The sequence below is a fragment of the Acipenser ruthenus genome, chromosome 5 (genome assembly GCF_902713425.1).
Source record: "Acipenser ruthenus chromosome 5, fAciRut3.2 maternal haplotype, whole genome shotgun sequence".
Taxonomy (NCBI): Eukaryota; Metazoa; Chordata; class Actinopteri; order Acipenseriformes; family Acipenseridae; genus Acipenser; species Acipenser ruthenus.
Window position 1 is genome coordinate 25,727,683 of NC_081193.1, and position 19,785 is coordinate 25,747,467.

Genomic DNA, 19,785 nt, shown 5'->3' on the forward strand with positions numbered 1-19,785 from the left:
CAGGAGGAATGAAGCATTATTTCAATGAGCTGTAAGGGTACCAACAAATTTGAGCACGTCTGTATATATATATATATATATATATATATATATATATATATATATATATATATATATATATATATATACATATACTGTATATGTTTGAGTCATTTTTGCATTGAGGGTCCAGGTTTTGCATCCGTAAGTTAGCACTGGCAGCACGCATTGGTCCATTGGTTCAGAACCAATCTTCCAAAGGCACCCCAGCCTATTTTTGCTCTTCTGTTGATTTCGCACATTTGGTTCTCCGTTGCCAAAACTAACTGTCCTAAGTATACGAGAGAGAGAGAGAGAGAGAGAGAGAGAGAGAGAGAGAGAGAGAGAGAGAGATATTATCCTTGAATTCAGATTAGTGGGTATGTACTTGTGCTGGTCAAATGGATCTGCTGCAGTGCCACAGAGTCTTAATTAAGCAAGGCGTCAGTCAAACGCAATAACCTGGCAGAAGAGTTATATCGATTTGTCGTGTATCAATGAATTCGTTGTGTATTTCTTTACATAAAATATATCATAATAGAGGTCTGTATGGTTTGTATCATGATACAATACCAAAACTACAACATAGCTTATTGTAGTTCACCAAGTGGCTCTTAGATGAAGAAACATTGTGTTTTATAGTTGGCATGAATACATACTCTCCCTATCTTATATAATTATTATTTTTATTTTTTTTAATTTACAATCACCAATTATTATTCTTATTTTCTTCCCAATTTGGTAAGCCCAATTATTGTTTATTTCAACCCGGCCCACCACTGCCACCCCTGAACTGACTCGGGAAGGATGAAGATGGACATAGGCGTCCTCTGAAACACTCTGCAGGCCGACCATGCAGTCACCACAGAGCTACAGCGTCGGAGGACCACGCAGCTCTGGGCATCTTACAGCCAAGCCCGCAGGTGCCCGGACAGTCTACAGGGGTCACTGGTGCGCGGTGAGCCGACGACACACTGCTGTTGTCGATTCTGCCCTGTCCCGTCGGTGAGAGGAGGTTAAATGCTCTAAAACCACAAATGCAGAGGAGCTCTTTTGCAATGTGGTTATGATTCTCACTTGCGCTGTGCGGGGTCGCTGGTTCGCGCTGAACCTCCGCCCTGTTACACCTGCTTCTTGCTCTGACTGCAGGCAGGTACCACAGCCAGTGCTCATCAGATTTTATGCCTTGACACATGACACTTCAGTTCTATGCCTTATGCTACCATTTAAGCCACTTACTAGCAATCACTTGCTAATTCAAAATGACAGGTATTTCCTCTGACAGCTTGAATAAAGAAATGAATTATCCATTGTGGGCGCACATGTAAAGAGTGTTATTTGTGAATGTAAGATTGTCAGGGATGGGGTTAAATCCCTCCCTGCCAGACATGGGTAGAATGTGGCCATTAATTATGTTGAATGGATTATTCTAAAAGATAAGACTGGTTTCCGGATTGCTGCAAGCAAAGTTCTCCTAATCCCACTCCTTTGGTGAGGTTTTTAGTATCATTTGACTGACTTGTAGGATCATTCCTTATATACGTTTACTGTGGTATACCATTGTTAACGCATCGCAAAGTGTAGGAAAACAAAGTAAAAGCATAGTGAAATCATGGCAAAGCACAGGTAGGTAAACAGGGGAAATTACAAGATACATATTGCACATCATGGTTAACCATGGTAAATGAATGGTATATGCATTATTATTATTATTATTTATTTCTTAGCAGACGCCCTTATCCAGGGTGACTTACAATTGTTACAAGATATCACATTATTTTTACATACAATTACATTATTTTATTTTTACACATTATTTTTACATACAATTACCCATTTATGTAGCTGGGTTTTTACTGGAGCTATCTCGGTAAAGTACCTTGCTCAAGGGTACAGCAGCAGTGACCCCCACCTGGGATTGAACCCACGACCCTCCGGTCAAGAGTCCAGAGCCCTAACCACTACTCCACACTGCTGCCCTGTACAAGAGTACAGTATAGTAACCTACAAAAATATTATGGAAATCTACTGTGGTTTAATTATATTGCTCTATAATACAGGTTTATGTTCTCTAGTAATGTGATAACTGTTTTCTGTTAAAAAAAAAGACAACACTATAGAAGTACAAGTTGCTGCTGCTTCCTGGTATGAAATCACTTCCTGTGTCTCAGTTTCCTTGCAGTGCACGAGCAACAGTCAGACCATGTCCTGCACATGGAATGGTTAGATATATATTTTTTATTTTTGTGCTTTAAAAATAGGTATACCCTGAGTATGAAAACAAGCAAAGACCTGAAAGATCGTCAACACAAGAAAAGGCGGACAAGTGATTACGCTGCTGATGTTAATAATAAGTTAATTTTAAAACCTTGTTTAGCACTCCTACAGATTCCAGTATGCAGTTTTAGACAATAATCTCTACCACTACAGGCAGTGCACTTTTTACACATTTGACTACACGTTCACGCAGTCAGGGGCAACACCTGGACATTCATTTGCTATATAAATGTTTCAAATGGCTGAAGTCGCTATGTTCACCGTGCACCAGCAGATCAAACTTGAAAAAGTTTCCATGTTATGGGTATACCAACCAATGCATACAGTATGCCTGTAAAAAAAAATGTTGAGAGCTGTCCAAAAATGTAACTAATGTGAATGTAAACAGCACGTGCCAGTTGAGAATATGCTTTTGAATGATACTCCCATTTATTTTTAGTTATTTCACCTTCCATTGCTGAAATAGTCCAACTCAGTTTTGCTATCCTTTTCCCTTTCTGCTTTAAGACTGCAGTGTTTTACATTTTCCTAATTTAATAACTGCATTTTATTGACCTGAAAACATGCTGATAAATTCTGCCTCATTTCCTTTTAGCAAAGCCTGAAAAAACATTTGTTTTCGTGCAGCAGCACTGCTTAAACAGGGTTATGATGCTCATTTTGCAATAGATTTCAACGAGGATACTCCATTACAATAAAATGAGTTGGGAAAAGTATTTAACAATCTAGTTGAAAACAGTAGAAGTAAAATGCTAATGTTGTCTCCATTAATGTTATGGTTGTGTAAAATGTAATTGCATTTCATAGACTGGATATCATATTTTAATGTAAAGTTGAGATAAGATTTTTATTTTTTTGTTTAATTTACTTGTCATATCATTGATACAGATCTTTTTCACATTTTACCTCATGCTTAGAAACCATTCAGTTTTGTATGTCATTCACGTTACATTATGCACCCAGGGACGCTTTGTTTTTTTCGAGTTCATTTTTAGTTGTCTGGTAAACTGGTATAATTTTTTTTGTTTACTTTATCGCCACAGATATAACCCAATCTGTTTTGCACCTGAAGGATCTAGCTGGATAAAAAAGGAGATACACAGATAATAACCTTTGTCTGATGTTTTGGCATTTTGCTTGCTATACTTATCTTGCTCTTAATTGTATTATTACTTGTATTGTAATACTTGAAATGTATTTGCTTACGATTGTAAGTCGCCCTGGATAAGGACGTCTTCTAAGAAATAAATAATAATAATAATAATATACTCAGCAGGCCTAATTTTGATTTATCCTGTGCAGAAACTTTTCTTTGTAATTGCTGTTACTGCATTATTTGCACACTGTTATGTAAGAGGAAACCTGTTTATGAAAAAGCTAAGATGTATGTGGAAGCTGCACAATTAATTAACACTAACAATAAAATGTATTTTCTTTCTGGTGCAAAATTTTCACTGGAGAACAATCCCTTATAAAAATGTACTGTGGTAGGTGTCCCAGAGTGGCTCACCTGGTAAAGGCACAACCATGTGGTCTTCAGGTTGAGTCGCACAGGCGGAGGAGCACAGATTTTTGGCCTGGCTGTGGAAAGTTGCCAGTCTTCACTGGGTATTCCACAGGAAGCGTTGCTCTGTGCTACAGTGGACCCTACTGGTCAGGTAACACCTGAGCTCACAGTGGACAAAGGCACTGCACAGAAAATAATAATAAAAAAATGTAATTACTGCAGTGTAATGTGGTACAAGCAATGGAAAGTGTAGTGCAAGCACAGAGATGGAAAGCAGAAGCACACATGGACAAGTTGGGGAATGCTTTGGCCACAAGCACCAACACTAATACATGTTATATACTGTACTGTAAGCTCTAAGGAAGTGATTGTTCAAGAAAAAGCCATTGTTTTGTTAACAATTAATTCTAGAGGTTGCTTGGCGTTTGGCACTCTGTGAACAGCTGTTTAAACATCTGGTTAGATTTGAATGTTTGGGATGCAGCACGTGCCAAGATGAAGGATGTGTCGGGGTGAGAGGGATTCTAGGTACCTGTATGAACCTCTCAGCAGCAAGTGAATGCTTTTGCAATAATGAATACATTCTTGCCTTCTTTTCTTTCCAGGTTATGATATATTAAGCTACACTACTGAAGACGATGGCAGGTGGAGCAGCCGGCGACTGATGCAGGAAGCCAACAGGAATGAAACGGAGGAAGAGCAACTGACCCCCCACCTGTTTAAAAACTGCACTGAGCCTGGTAAGGGATGTTTCAATATGCTACACTGCCATGGTCTGCCTGAGTGCCTTTGAATTAGAGTAAGCAGCTTCAAGTGTTATTTTTTGCTTGCTTTTTTGCCTTTTGTTGATGCATTCCTAGATAGGAGTTGCGATTTCTCCAATATTGTTCATATTTGTTCCCCCTGTGGTTGCCTTACAAGCTTTCCATGCTATATTCACTACTGTCTGGTTTTTTACCTTTCAGTTCTGTTAGCTTCATACCGTGTAGGTAATTATGAGTAGGCTGTATATTTTGCATGGTTGTTTTCCATAAAAATGTACACATTGTCTAGTGCAGTCAGCACTCACATATCCAACCCTATAAAATGTTGACTTCAGTGACGGTCCATTCCAACCCTTGTCCGTTTTTCAGGAAACACAGAGACACAATGTCAAAAATACATAGCTGAAAGGACTGTGTTTTAAAATAAGTAGGCTTCCATTTAGATGTACTGTAGTTGGGCAGCAGTGTGGAGTAGTGGTTAGGGCTCTGGACTCTTGACCGGAGGGTTGTGGGTTCAATCCCCAGTGGGGGACATTGCTGTTGTACCCTTGAGCAAGGTACTTTACCTAGATTGCTCTAGTAAAAAACCCAACTGTATAAATGGGTAATTGTATGTAAAAAATATCTTGTAACAATTGTAAGTCGCCCTGGATAAGGGCGTCTGCTAAATAATAATAGTTTGTTTTGTTAGTACAGTACTATATTTTCAACAGAATAATTATTTTAATTCAGAATGATATGATTGTGAAAATATCACTTGCCAAAAGAGACGACACATGAACCGTAATACAGTATATACTTTTAAATCTGGTACGTATTTTGTAGCAGTATGTAAAATTCCCCATTAATGACCCAACATTAAAATTAAATCAAAATGTTACCCATGCACAGAACTGCGTAAAAGGCATTGCAATTTAGCAAAGTATTAAAAAAAACCAACCAACAACACAGGTTCCAGAATTAAAACAGTGTCCAAAGTCAGTATTCAAAATTGCAGAATATAGTGCTCTATAAGGCCCTAATGTCACAGTTCTCTTTCAAATGGAAATGCACAAAAGCAACTAAAGAGCACAGATAAAAAAAAATAATAAAAAAAAATACATCAGCGTATCTAAAACTGTTTAATGAAGCTTGTCTCGTTTATAAATAAATAAAAAACAAGGCTTCTGCTGGATAGTCAAATAAGTTGTAACATTGAAGAGATGGGCTTTGTATCAGAATACTGGTGACGGACTCGGAAATCGCGTGTGACGGGTAAGTGCATTAATTGGTTACATATATATAATGGGGATTGATTTGTTTCTTAATACAAGGACGGTAAAAAACGACTGACGTGTATCTGAGTGTTATATATATCGAAGTGCTGACTGTAATATGTAGTTCCTTGTGAAAATTCCCATTTCTGAAAGAATATAATCTATATACATATTTGCAGAGATGCCAACGGCTATGATTTGGCTGTGGCAGCTGCTATTTTTGGAGGTTCTGTTACGGCGCTACGCCAAAAACATATATAATACTACGATTTTTATTAAATAAATAAATGATGGATACTCCCTGAACATTTATGAAATATTATTTCAATACCATGTGTGTGGTTTCCTTTTGAATTTCTTTAATGAATTAATTGTTTGTAATACTGTATTTCACTTACAGTTTATTGTGGCATTTTAACTGACATACTAAAAGCTCTGAGCTGGGTTGCTTAATAACCAGTTTTGGGGTCCTTCAGAAACTCCTACGCTAATGTCGCCTTGCTATCATTATCAATTGCACTTACTCGGTTGCTTATCAATTTACTTGGTTGCTTGGTTGCTTATCAGTTATTAAAATAGGATTCACAAATCAAACAAAAATCTCACTCTCCTCCATCTAAAAGATCGAGGTTGGCTTGCCAGAAATACCGAGAGGAATTTACCACAGAATGGTCATTCATTAAAAGAAGTGGAGTGTCTCAATCTCACGTCTGCTGCCTTGCAGACTTCTCTGTGAAACATGTTGGGCGTCATGACTGTATCACTCACATAGGTACGAAGAAATGCTCCCCATTACTTTATGTTTGTGTAAATGGGTTTGAGGTTTAACTTACTTAAATAAATTAATTATTGGATACTACACAGAATTTTGTGTTTTGATAGTTGTTAAATCTGTTAACATCTTTCTTGAGGTGTTGTTATTTTTTATAAAGTTTTGAGGTTGAATATTTCAGTCCAGGTTTGATTGCACTTATGAGATCCTAAAACACTCTTCATTACTAATATTTAAATTCAGAATAAATAGAACTTGAAGTACTTTCATTTATTTCTTTTTTTAAAATTTCTAAATGCTGTGTTACCAAAATTATAGATTGAAGTGAGGTAATTGGTTTGCCAAAGCCAAAGAACCTTTTCATTTCTAGGGGCTAGCAGCCACTGGCCTTAAAAATAAATACAGCAAACGTCTACCAAAAATAAAACTGTATATCGAAAAAAAAAAAAAATATATATAATAATATTTTTTGTATACTGCAGTTATACCAACATTTCAGCCCTATATATATATATATATATATATATATATATATATATATATATATATATATATATATATATATATATACATATCCCTATATATGTGAAGTGGTTTCATAAACCAATTCGCAATTTTGAATGTGACAATGCAATTTTTTTCTGCTTTAATAAATATTATGTTTACTCGTGAAATACCTTAAAATACAGTGAAATCAAAAACATTTTACCATGAAAAAAATACAGCCCTGAGTTGAAAGTTTAGAGCATCATGTAATATTTTGGAATACAAAAATAAAAGACTGGGAAGTCACTCTAGCAGTCCTATGCTTATGCATTAGAAGAATGTGATCTGCCCTGGCTTATTTTGTAACTGAGAGTTGACTGTAACTATTGTGTCTTTCCCATGTCGTGCTCTTTTAGTTTTAGCATGAATGCATTGTTTGTCAAAGGTATCAAACGTGTCGCAGCCAGAGCACTTTGGTGCATTCATGGTTGAAAGCAGGATGCCTGCTAACCTGTTCTTAACACTAGAGATTAAATAATGCATTGTTACATCACTAATCAATGGCAAGCATTATTTAATTAAGAGTGTGGACTGAATCCTAAAAATATCTGGTGCTGCTTTTTTCTTTGGTGGCAGATGGAACAATAAAGAAGAGCATTCGATAAAAAAAAAAAAAGACAATCAGGATTGTATTTTTAGAATTGAATTCCGCTTTTAATTGATCTGCCAGATAGGAGTTGAATTAGCTCGCTCACAGTTAGGAAGGTGTGTGATAATGACAGAGATAAGGGAGCGGGGCATTAGGACCGGGAGACTGTGTATCTGCTCTCTGTCCCTTTCATGTCCAGCCCTTCAGTCATTCCTTTGTTTAATTGTGTGTGTGTGTGTGTTTATTTTTAATCCCGCAGAAACAAAAAGCAGCAAACAGGCTATTGTTCTATAGACGCTTTTGTCACTGTCTGCAAAACTATTCATCCTGTTGTTTCCCACCTAGAAATAGAGGCAGAAGAACGACTGAAAGACTGTCTTGGCAAGGACAGAAATAAAACTCCTGTTGCACAGTAGTTTAACATTACAGGTTTTACTGTGAGCTTAGGGAAACCATAAAGAGTATTAAGAGTTCAGAATGGCGATAAATCCTGGCGTGGCTTTTACTTATTTGCATTGGGATTCTTATTAGGTCATCATGAAATCTGAAATGACTAATTTCATTTCCCCCTCATATTTGGATCATGCTTTGTGCTCTCTCTTCTCCCCCCCCCCCCCCTCTCTCTCTCTCTCTCTCTCTCTCTCTCTCTCTCTCTCTCTCTCTCTCTCTCTCTCTCTCTCTCTCTCTCTCTCTCTCTCTCTCTCTCTCTCTCTCTCTCTCATGTTCTTGTTCAAGCTTTCCTCTGGGCCTGGTTCTGAAAGCTTGTCGATGTCCCGTCTGTTTTATTTATGGGATTTCACCCAGTAGAAAACTCTTCACTGACGGTAATGGCGATTGCCTGTCTCTTCTGTTTATGGTATATTTTAGATGGTTGTAGTGACTGCTGCATTTGTACTGATGGTTAAGCACTTTGTAGTTAAAGGTGCTACTGTATAAATAATTTGAATACTACAAATAGCAGCTGTTATTATTATTATTATAATAATAATAATAATAATAATAATAATAATAATAATAATAATAATAATAATAATAATAATAATTCACATATTTCTATATGCATTACTGTATTTACTGAATATACAGAATACAGCCATGGCCAGATTTCAGTGTGGCTGCAGTTCTCTGATTTTCTGGGATTTTGTTTTCCTCGGGCTATATCCTTTATAAATGTTTATATTGATAACAGTTGGCAAAACAACAATATCAGAGTAAAATGTGGCTATGCAAAAACTAAACCCACACCCCACCTAACACAGATACACACACACACACACACACACACACACACACACACACACACAGGACGCGCACATTATTGAATTTCTCCCCTATTTAGAATACCCAATTATTTTTTTCTCCTCACCACAGCACTTCCCCACACAGCTCAGGAGAACCGAAGGTTCAGTTGGCATCCTCCGATCCCACGACCGAGCCAGTTTCCTCTTTTACACCCAGGAACTTGAAAGCAGATGTCAGCGAGCTACCGGCCTCTTGAGGACAAAGGCCAGCCCTGTGGGTGTCTGCCTGAGCTCACTGGGCGCCTGACCGGTAGGGTCTGCTCTAGTATGAAAAGAAGAAAGAGTGCCTGCCGGTTTTGCCTCCCTAACCCACAGAAGCGCCAGAGCCAATGCGATGCCAAGAGAAGTCTTGTGTTGTATACAAGCCTCAGCTTAATATTCCTTGTGAAAACCCTTGTACCTTGACAGCTATGATTTACTGTGCCCCTTGAATTGATATCAGTTGATGAGTCTTATTTTGAAGGACTGTCATTTTGATTCTATTGTCAGCTAAGTAAGACAGATGTTGATAATAAAAAAACTCAACAATTGAAAAAGTCAGACAAATCATAGCCTGTCTGAGACCATTTTAAAAAATGTATATGGAGTTGATGTATGTGACACCAAAGAAGCCTTAGGACCAGTGCTCCAGATAAGGTTTTGGGTCTGGGAGTAACTTACCCTCTATTTTTAACACTGAGAGAGTAAAATGTATTTTCTGGGGGTAAAATGCAACACTACCTTGAAGTCATGAGTAATCTGGATTTAAATACTGTACAATCTGTAATGATAGTACAGTATGAAATTATTTACGTTACTTGTATTTTAATATTTATTAACACTCAGTGTTAAAAAGCCATACAGATAAAATACAATAAGGACATGCATTAATAAGTTATAAAACAGTTTGTTAAATATATTATAGGCACCTTTTTAACTCTGACAATTGTTCCAGTTGGATTTGTAGTTGGACTGGGGTGTTTATGCTTTAACCTATGTAGCTTCGATTTTTTTTCATATTCTTACTGTGATTGGCTGCAAAGACAACAGGACTAGCCAGAGACTGGATAATGTTTGTTCAGTTGTTTTTTCTTGTGTACAGTTTCCTAGTAACTGAAGACATTGCATTCTGGGAGATGTAGTTGTTAGTTGAAGTTTTAAGCGCATTAAATAATAAGGAGCTGGTTGGGATTGTCTTGTCAGTCCCTGGGGGGTAGGACCATATTTTAGCATTGAAAAATGCTAATGTTGAGAGTCCAGTAGCAACATTAAATAATCTGACCTGGCAGCCCCGGCCAAGAAACTGTGTGTTGATGCAAGGAAAAGAGCTGATTTGGCACAAGCTAATAACAGCTCTACCATAATAGGTGCTGACGTGTTTTGTATTCTGCCTAGGTGAATTTTCATGCTGAAAGCTGAAATCTGGGCCTCTGCTTCTGAGATACATAAATAAGACCCAATTCATAAAACCGTACATTATCTGCCATTAGAGGCCATTATTTATTTTTTTTAACTATTTTTCCAAAATATATGGTGTGTAATATATATATATTCACAGTGGCATTCTGGAAAAATCATACTTAAAAAAAAGCTCATTCACAAACATACAGCAATTAACAACCCACTAACACGACAATAAATAATGCATATTTATGCAGCAGTGTGGAGTAGTGGTTAGGGCTCTGGACTCTTGACCGGAGGGTCGTGGGTTCAATCCCAGGTGGGGGATACTGCTCCAGTAAAAACCCAACTGTATAAATGGGTAATTGTATGTAAAAATGATGTGATATCTTGTAACAATTGTAAGTCGCTAAGAAATAAATAATAATAATTAGTATTATATTTATATACTTGGCAAATAATAAATCTGGTTATGTCTTTAGAGAAGGTTACCTTTTAGGGCTTCTTAATTACTATTTTATGTGTATAGAAATATAATTCAAGGTTTTATGTCAGTACATATCTTGAGATGACATATTGCCACTTGGTTGGAGCTATTGAAGTGCATATTTTAAAAATAAAAAAAAATAAAGGTAACACTTTAGATTACATTATATGATAATAACATAGTAATAACTATGTAACTACCACCATTTCCTGAGCTTACATGGTAACTAATTTGTAAAATAAGTGTGTAATTACATAAACATGGCCTGTGCCATGGTGTTACATGTACCATATAATTACATCTGATTTCCGTGTAATTTTAGAGTAATTACTGTTTAATAACCATTAGCAATTGGCCACTTTTTACAATGTAATTACATGGCTATTCATGGCCAGTAATATAAAGTGGTACCGAAAATATACATGATAGGAGTTCAATAAGTTTATAAGACGCACAGAGAAGCATAGAGGGGCAACACGGCTTTAATTTTCTTTCAGCATCACCTGTATCAATTTCAAAGTACTCCGTCCACAGCTTCTGAAGTACTCTGACGCACGCAGTCCTCAATGACCTGTTTCGGAGTGTCCGAGCAGGGCACAAAGAGAAGGGCTTTATTGTGCTTGTCATGTCCCATGTTCACCAGGCCAAGGGCCCATTGACTTTTGCCTGATTGATACTTTGAAGACTCACCTGTGTATGATGTGCATTTTCCCAAATAAGACCTGAAAGAAGCATCATTTGGACAAACCAAAGTATGTTCTTTCAGCAGGCAGCCATAACATTCGACAAACGGTGGAGCAGCATTTAATTCAACTCAAAGTTAATATACTTTGAGATCATACTCGTGGCACTGCTGACTGTCAGCATCTTGTTTTCCATACTGTTCCTCCCGATTCTCTAGGTGGTACTGGCAGAATGGCAAAAAGGGTAATCCCAGAATCGTCAATGGAGATCAACATTATATTGTTGAGCATGTGAACCACTAGACTCCTCTGAATTCCGGACAGATCACAAGTTTAAAAAGATGCTTCAAGTCAAGTTTCTGGACCTGTAAGTTAATGACCACTCAGTTCCATCACTGATTATTGAATTGAAATAATATCAGTGACATGGCAGCTCACCATTACCTGTATCCACTGCATACACATGTAAAAGCATGACATACATATGTACAGGTGCCTTTGTATACCCCTACATTCTGATAATCTTAATAGTAGTCTCATTTGACAAGTGGTTCTTTAGAGTCTAGAGAAATGAATCGAAGGCACAGGCCCTAGTATTAACACTAGAACCACCGCGGTTATACTGATACCTAGAACCGCCACCGGCAGCCATTATGAAGGTTACATTTTAAACAACCTCAATATTAAAATGAAAGACAAACTATCGGATACAACTCAAAATGGTTTATTTTCTAACATGCCACATGTAAAGCACTACTTCAAAAAATGAAAAACTATAATAAAGTAAACATTTCAAAAGAAACTAGTGTGCAAACAGGTATATGTACAGTCAAACTGTAAAAATGAAATTCGTTTTTTTTAAAGTAACAGACTTCAAAGTAGCAACCTAAGTAGCACAATCCACACAGCTGTAACGCTTCTCAACTTTTCCAGTGCATTTACCACATACTGCTCTTTCACACTGGGCACAGATATCGGAAGTTTTATTTTTATTGCATTCAGCTACCTGGCATTGTTTTCTCTTGCGTGTGTTACTGGGTGGAGAACTGAATCCAGGTTGAGTTGCATTTGCCTCCTGCTCATTTGTAGTTTTCTATTGAAATGTTTCTGCCGAAGTTCTGTGGCTAGCTTTAAGATGAAATCTCTCCTACTGATATTTTCCCTGGTGCATTCCTTGTACAAAACGAAGGAATTGATGGCTGCCAGGTCCAGTACATTGTAAAATACAGCAACTGGCAACCGGCGAGAACCGGCTTTCACTGAGTACTGACGTGCCATCTGGTCTGTATTCCGTACTTTGTTTCATTGTAGAAATCCATAGTCTCAGTTTTTTCCTTGTCAAGTACAGCAGTGGTTATTATTATTATTTGTTTATTTAGCAGACGCCTTTATCCAAGGCGACTTACAGAGACTAGGGTGTGTGAACTATGCATCAGCTGCAGAGTCACTTACAATTACGTCTCACCTGAAAGACGGAGCACAAGGAGGTTAAGTGACTTGCTCAGGGTCACACAATGAGTCAGTGGCTGAGGTGGGATTTGAACCGGGACCTCCTGGTTACAAGCCCTTTTCTTTAACCACTGGACCACACAGTGGTTAAAAAGAGGGGTGTTTTAACATTTATACTTCTGTCTGAGTCCGAGTTGTTGGGCTCCTAATGTTATGAAAATATAATGAGTATTTTGATCTTTCTCCTGGATGGAGAGTGTGATTTCCTGGAGAGAGTGAGCGGGAGGGGTAAGAGGGCTGGATGTGTGAAACCAGAAAACATGTCAGGGTTTCAGTTACTGTTAATGATCTAAACTGTCAAGGATATAAATACAGAACACTTTTACCTTTAGATTAATCCTGCTGTTTTTTTGAACCCCCGTATTAAAGCCACACAGTTAAGATGTGGTTGACAGAGATCTGTGATGAAGCTGGTTTCAGGCTGGCCACTGTTTCATAGATTCCCTTTTACTGGTTTTGCTCACCGTTGTACAGTAGTAGCTCTAGTCACAAACACTCCCATCCAGAGCTGGTTTTATGAGCTAGCCACCAGTGCAGTTGCCTGGGGCCCCAGGCCATGGGGGCCTGTGACAGGATGGACCGAGGTTTGAGACTCAGAGACAGTATAAAGTTCAGAATAAAGATTTTTAATAAACAAAAATACAAAATAAACCAGCACGAGGGCCAAACAAAAAGGTTTCAAACACAAAATACAAACACAAAACAAAAACTTACAAAATAAAGTTTCCAGGCTGGGCGTTGCCTTCACTGGAACAGAAAAACAGCACATACAAAACACACCTTCTCCTCTGGAACTCTCCTCTGGAACTCTCCTCTACAACTCTCCAACTCTCTCCCCCAGCCAGGGCCTCTCCCCTGGCTTTTATCCCCTGTGGCTGGAGCCCAATTATTCAATAATTACTGATTAGTCAATTAGGGCTCCAGCCACATTCTCACATGTTTTTCTGGCAGGGAGGAATTTTAACCCCCTCCCTGCCAGTCCCAACATTGATCATAAAGACGGGGCAGTACCCCGTCACAGGGCCCCACTAGGCTAAGTTAGATCATATCTATCAAAACATAAATTTAATGCAAACAATCACAATAATACTGCATAAGTCACCTTAAAGTGACATAGTCTAGTTCATGACACTTTGATTTTATGACTATTGTTAATATAAAATGGTATCATTACCTTTTAACAGGTGTGTAATAATAATTAGACCTATTTTTTTTTTTGCATTCTGAGTTTAAATGATTTGCTTATTTCTTATGTGAAAGTCCTTTTCCAAGCAAAGTAGCAGTGGGAGTCATCCAATATGCGGGTGGGAAGAGGAAGGGAGGGGCCCTCGCCTTAGCCTCTGCCCGGGGCCCCCACGAGTCTAACGCCAGCTCTGTTCCCATTATACTTTGCCATCTGGTGCATAAATAATTAATTGGCAGACATCTTAGACTGGCACATACCATTTTTACCCCTCGGCCCATTTTTTAAAAATTTTTAAACGTAAATGGTTTGTCTTATAGTTTTAGACCATCTGTGTGGTTTCTTCAAAGTCCACCTACCTTTAAAATGAGACCCAGCACACAGTTTAACAACACAACAAAAAGGCTTTCACGCAGTACCTTATTACTTACGATTGAGCACATTTATCAAGCGGGCTCTCCACACAGCAGCCCTAAGCAGACTGACTGCTTTCTTTAAATACCCAGCACCTGACTCTAATTTACAATATTAGCCAGGTGCAGGTGATTATTAAACAAAACAATAATAATCAAACAATAAAACAATTAACCCAATACACATTTTTAGGCAGGGAGGATATTAACCCCATTCCTGCTGTGTTACTTATATATATATATATATATATATATATATATATAGATAGATAGATAGATAGATAGATAGATAGATAGATAGATAGATAGATAGATAGATAGATAGATAGATAGATACACAGTAGAACCCCGTTTATCCAAGCCTCGCCTCGATAATCCGACTCTCCTTATAAACCGAACAACCCCTTTCCACCTAGCAGTAAAAATTGTGCACAGTTGTAAATGCAGAAATGGTGTCTTCATGTCTAAAACATGATATAATGCCAGTGGCATGCACAAGCTTGCATTAACAGCCATTGGCAAAGTGAAAAAAAAATCCACATGCCCCTAAGAATTCAAACATGAACAGTAGCCTACTCTGTTTCGTTATTTCTTTTCCCATACGTTTTTACCAAAAGATGTAATCATCTGATGTAAACAACATCACATAAAAAGCTATTCATCTGCTCTCCCTGGTGGCATTGTTTACCTCACAAGATGACACAATCTTGTTTTTTTCAATCTCCAAATGTAATGTCTTTTTTTTTTGTCTCTTGTGTAGCACATGGAGCCATGAGTGCTAGAAAGTCTAAACGGCTCTATTATGCTATTTTTTAAAACTGAGTACTGATGTTAAATCCACCCAAACACTGCTTACAGTACTTGCAGCAGCAGTCCTATACTGACCCAAACTGTTGTTAATGAAGCGGCTATGATTGTGCAAAAAGTGATCCTCTCCTCTGAAACAAGGCAAACTGTCAGATTTTTTTCCAGTCATTATTAACGGGAGTACTGTTTTACTACAGTACTTTATACTCAATTGCCAGTTTGTTACTTTAATCTTTATTATTATTATTATTATTATTATTATTATTATTATTATTATTATTATTATTAGAAAACCGGTATTGTTTTCTAAAACTAAAGTTTTCATATGCTTTAATTTAAATAAGTGGTGGATGTTTTGCTCCTTTTCTGGCATAGCTCAAGCTGTTTCAAACATCACGCAGCTGTCTGCACATTAAAATCAAGGTGAGAAACTCTATCGATTCAAAATTTTTTATTGCTGACTATCTAAAACAGTTAATAATGTTTATTCTCCTGATGATCCGAACTTTCATTTTTCCGAACTGGCTCCAGTCCCAATTAAATCGGTTTAACGGGGTTCTACTGTATATATAAAGAGTAATTAGCTTCAAAATGTCATTTTCATTTATTCTTTATTACTTTTTTATGGTGAATGCAAACATTCAAAGTGGTTCAGAGTTCATGTAGCTCTTTTTTTATTCCAATTTTATAAATATTTTGTTTTACACTTTTAATTGTTCTATTTTTACAAACTAGATTTTTATCTTAGTTTTTCAAATGTTACAATTAACCACATTTTGTATCTCTTTTTAAAATGTCTGTGCTATTAGATTTTGTATTAGACTTATTGAATGGTTTAATAGTTTTTTTTTGTGCGTGCATGTGTGTGTGTGAAGCGCTTTGGGATCCTTGTGATAAAGGGTGCTATAGAAATGTGAATTGTATTGTATTGTATTGTATTGTATGAGAGCGAGGAGATCCTATTGTCACATGACTTGAACGGAATGAGAAAGTCTATTCAATGTTAGGACCTCCAAGTAACCTCAAAGCAAGCGTGAATCAGGTAAAGACAGATATAGAAAAAAAGATGAAAGTTTAATATTGGAGCAACAGAACCCACAGAGTAAAGGAATGGCATTTGAAGCTGCATTGTCCTAATAGGTTGGTACAGCCTCCTGTGGATTTTTCACAGCTTCTAGATCAGTGGTTCTCAATCCTGGTCCTCGGGCACCAGTGTCTGCTGGTTTTCATTCCAACTGAGCTCTCAATTACTTAACTAGACCCTTAGTTGAACTGATCATTTGCTTAATTAGACCTTTTTAATTATTTTCAGCTTTTAAACAGTTGCTGATTTGAAGTTAGTTATAACATTTTATAAGTAACTTGAATAAGTAGGCTGAGAAAACATTGTCGATCACATATCTTCACTGCTTGTTTTTAAACTTCAATGTTGTGAATAATTTTCATTTAGGGATTTAGAAATATAGTGCAATGTGTAGCCCTGGGGCAAAGGGACAGTTAGAATAGTTAGTTGAATGACCATTGGCTGCACGTTCAGGTCTTTGATACAGTAGCAGGCTGTTGATTCGTCCAGTACTAGATGCTTCAGCAACATCTGTTCAATGGAGAATAACTTTGCAGTCCGGAGGACAGAATAACAGTTTTGCAATCTAATAGTTTAAGAATGAATTGAAGGATTCGGTTGACATTGTGATTTTAAATTTAGGACTAGGTGTATGAGTCCAGTAGATGCTCCTGGAAGCTTAGATATTTCTGGAGCATTTGGCTAAGGATGAATCGACAACATGTATCCGAGTTCATTGGCGATGGAGAGTAAAGGAGTGAGTGAAAAAAGTGCGTAAAGTCATATAAACTTCACATTGCTGTGAACTATAAAAGGTTTCTTTCAAACTGTGTGTTTGTAGTGGCTGAAACCTGCCAAAAGAAACAAAAAAAAAAGAAACATATTGTAAAACAGCAAGTTACTCTCTCAGGCAGTGATTGGGGCAATTGGCTGGCAGCCATCTTTACAAGGCATGACAGCCAATAAGTGACACCCAGAGCTGAGCTCAATACAGGCAGCCGTGTGGGAGGTGCTCAGTCCACGCAGGGATCATTATCTTCACAGTGCACAAGTCAGCACCCACTGTGGGACCTCTCTCCAATACTGCTGGGGTGACCAACAACTCCTCAAGCTTTATAAAGATTGCATACAGTGTAGTTTTGCATGGCCTCATTTCACCAGAACTAATTTGTGAGCTGGGCAGCATTTCCGCCACCTCACACACCTACGCTTTAGCAACCAGGGATCTTCCTCTGTAACGAATCTCTCCAGTCTCGATATAATGCAGGCATCTCCACTGCCTGCCTGTTGCTCAGTGAACTCTTCTGAGTTTGATCAGCGGTGAAGCTGACCCTGCAGGTGAAGTCAAATAATAAGAACGATTTTACAAGAGACACTGGATCCTTGGATCCTCTTTCTCAGTCCCCACCTCAGCCTAATAAGTTATTTGCACAATTAAAACCAAGAACGGCTTGAGTTGTTGAACTTAATTTGCTGCAGAGGACCACTGTTTACCAATTTTGTGGCACGTTTAATGGTAGGAGGAACATGAAAGATTAGGCTGTTGAACTTGAAATGAAAATCAAATTCCCTTCCTCTCCACTGCTCCCTATCAGTATTTTGGTATCCAGATCAAGATTTCTATTATCATATTGTAGCATTGCGGGTGTCTGTCGGCAGGTGGAGAATCTGGAGTGGATCTGTTAGCAATGGGCCAAAGCTGTTAACACCTTTTTCACTGTCATTAACCAACTAACAACTTGCCCTATTGACTGGCATGCTTACAGGGGTGGAGGTAATTTAATGCTCCATGACCTAGGAAGTGGAAGTTTAGATTGCATGGCAGGTACAATTTAGGGAATCATTTAATTAGCTGTAAGTGTGAATGACACACAATCCAATACAGAGAAACCTTTAATATAATTAGGGCTTCTGATTTTAGGTTTTGAATGATAAAAAAATGATAAAACACCCCCGATACAAAAAAATGAAATCAGTGTATAGCCAATAAACACCGTAAATAATTACTCAATTCACGTTGACTTCACCCCTTTCCCATTTAAAAAAAATAAATAAATAAATAAATAAATAAGTGGTACATAAAAACAAAAACAAACTACCTTTTCCAGTGCAGTTGGGCAATGTCCCTCCTTTCTGACTTGTCATTTAGTCGATCTGAATACTTTAAACCCACCCCAACTACTGAGTGGAAGCAAATTCCTACATATCTATTGAAGACCACTTGCCAGATTTTAAACGAGATTACAATTAGGAACAGAGACTGTACGGGATTTAAAGCTGTACAGTTAGATAGGGAGGATTTAAAACAAAATTGCAAATTGTGGTGAAATGTAAAAAAATGCCTAGACACAAAAAAACCCAGAAGAATGTGCCCGTGACCATAGGGATTTCGTTGTGGAAGACAGCAAAGGAAAGAAGGTACAACTTGTACCTTGTAAGTGTGCAAGTAGTGTTGAGTTACTATATTGTGACAAAAAAAAAAAAACATTTTGGAAAGTAGTCGAAAACAATAATTTCGTACAGTATATAAAACTCAAAGGCCACGAAAAAAAAAAGATTTTAGCAAAAATAAGCACCCAAAAATAAAATTAATAAAAACAGAAAAACAGAAGCCCTAAATATAAAATACATAAGGTTTCCATGACTACCTATTTTGGATGCAGCAATACTGTAATAGTAACTGCATTCACCGTAATTCAAAAGTTACTTTTCAAAAGAGTGCAGTTTATTTCTACAGCATATTTTTTAGGGCATAAACCACACTAGAGCAATATTAATCTACCAGATAAAATATATTTACCTTTATAATAGAATTTTTCGATGTAACATTTTTACAGCTCAATTGCCTTTTAAAACAATGTCGGGCCTTTCAGACAGAAAGGTTATTGTTTTCATATTTGAATAACAGCTTAGGCCCTAAATACATACGTTTTGCAAACATTGATTTTGCAAGTGCCTAAAACCTAATTATGTTCATCGGCAGGGGGCCCAAAGTACAAGAATTTAATTAAAAGGAATTTATGGGAAGATAATAGAAGACTGACATTCATATGCCAAGCACCTTCTTTGGTGGGATGTGGTTTTAATATAAACAGCTTTGCGGCTGGCTGGATTAGGTGGCTCTTGTTTGAACTAAGGATGGTAGTTAATCCTTGTGAAGAAAACCTGAAACTGTTTCCATTAGGAATTGCAGGTTAATGTAGCCAATGTAGACCTGCAATTTGCTAAAC

The 19,785-nt window shown here is 37.4% G+C and overlaps 1 protein-coding gene across 1 annotated transcript in view; it reads left to right on the forward strand.

Moving 5' to 3' along the window:
- LOC117403024 (sodium/potassium/calcium exchanger 3-like) overlaps positions 1-19,785 on the forward strand; it is a 193,302-nt gene that overhangs the window by 26,532 nt on the left and 146,985 nt on the right. The window contains exon 2 of the mRNA XM_034004847.3: positions 4,408-4,542. Within this exon, the coding sequence (XP_033860738.2) occupies positions 4,408-4,542 (135 nt within the window). The remainder of the gene's footprint in view (positions 1-4,407; positions 4,543-19,785) is intronic.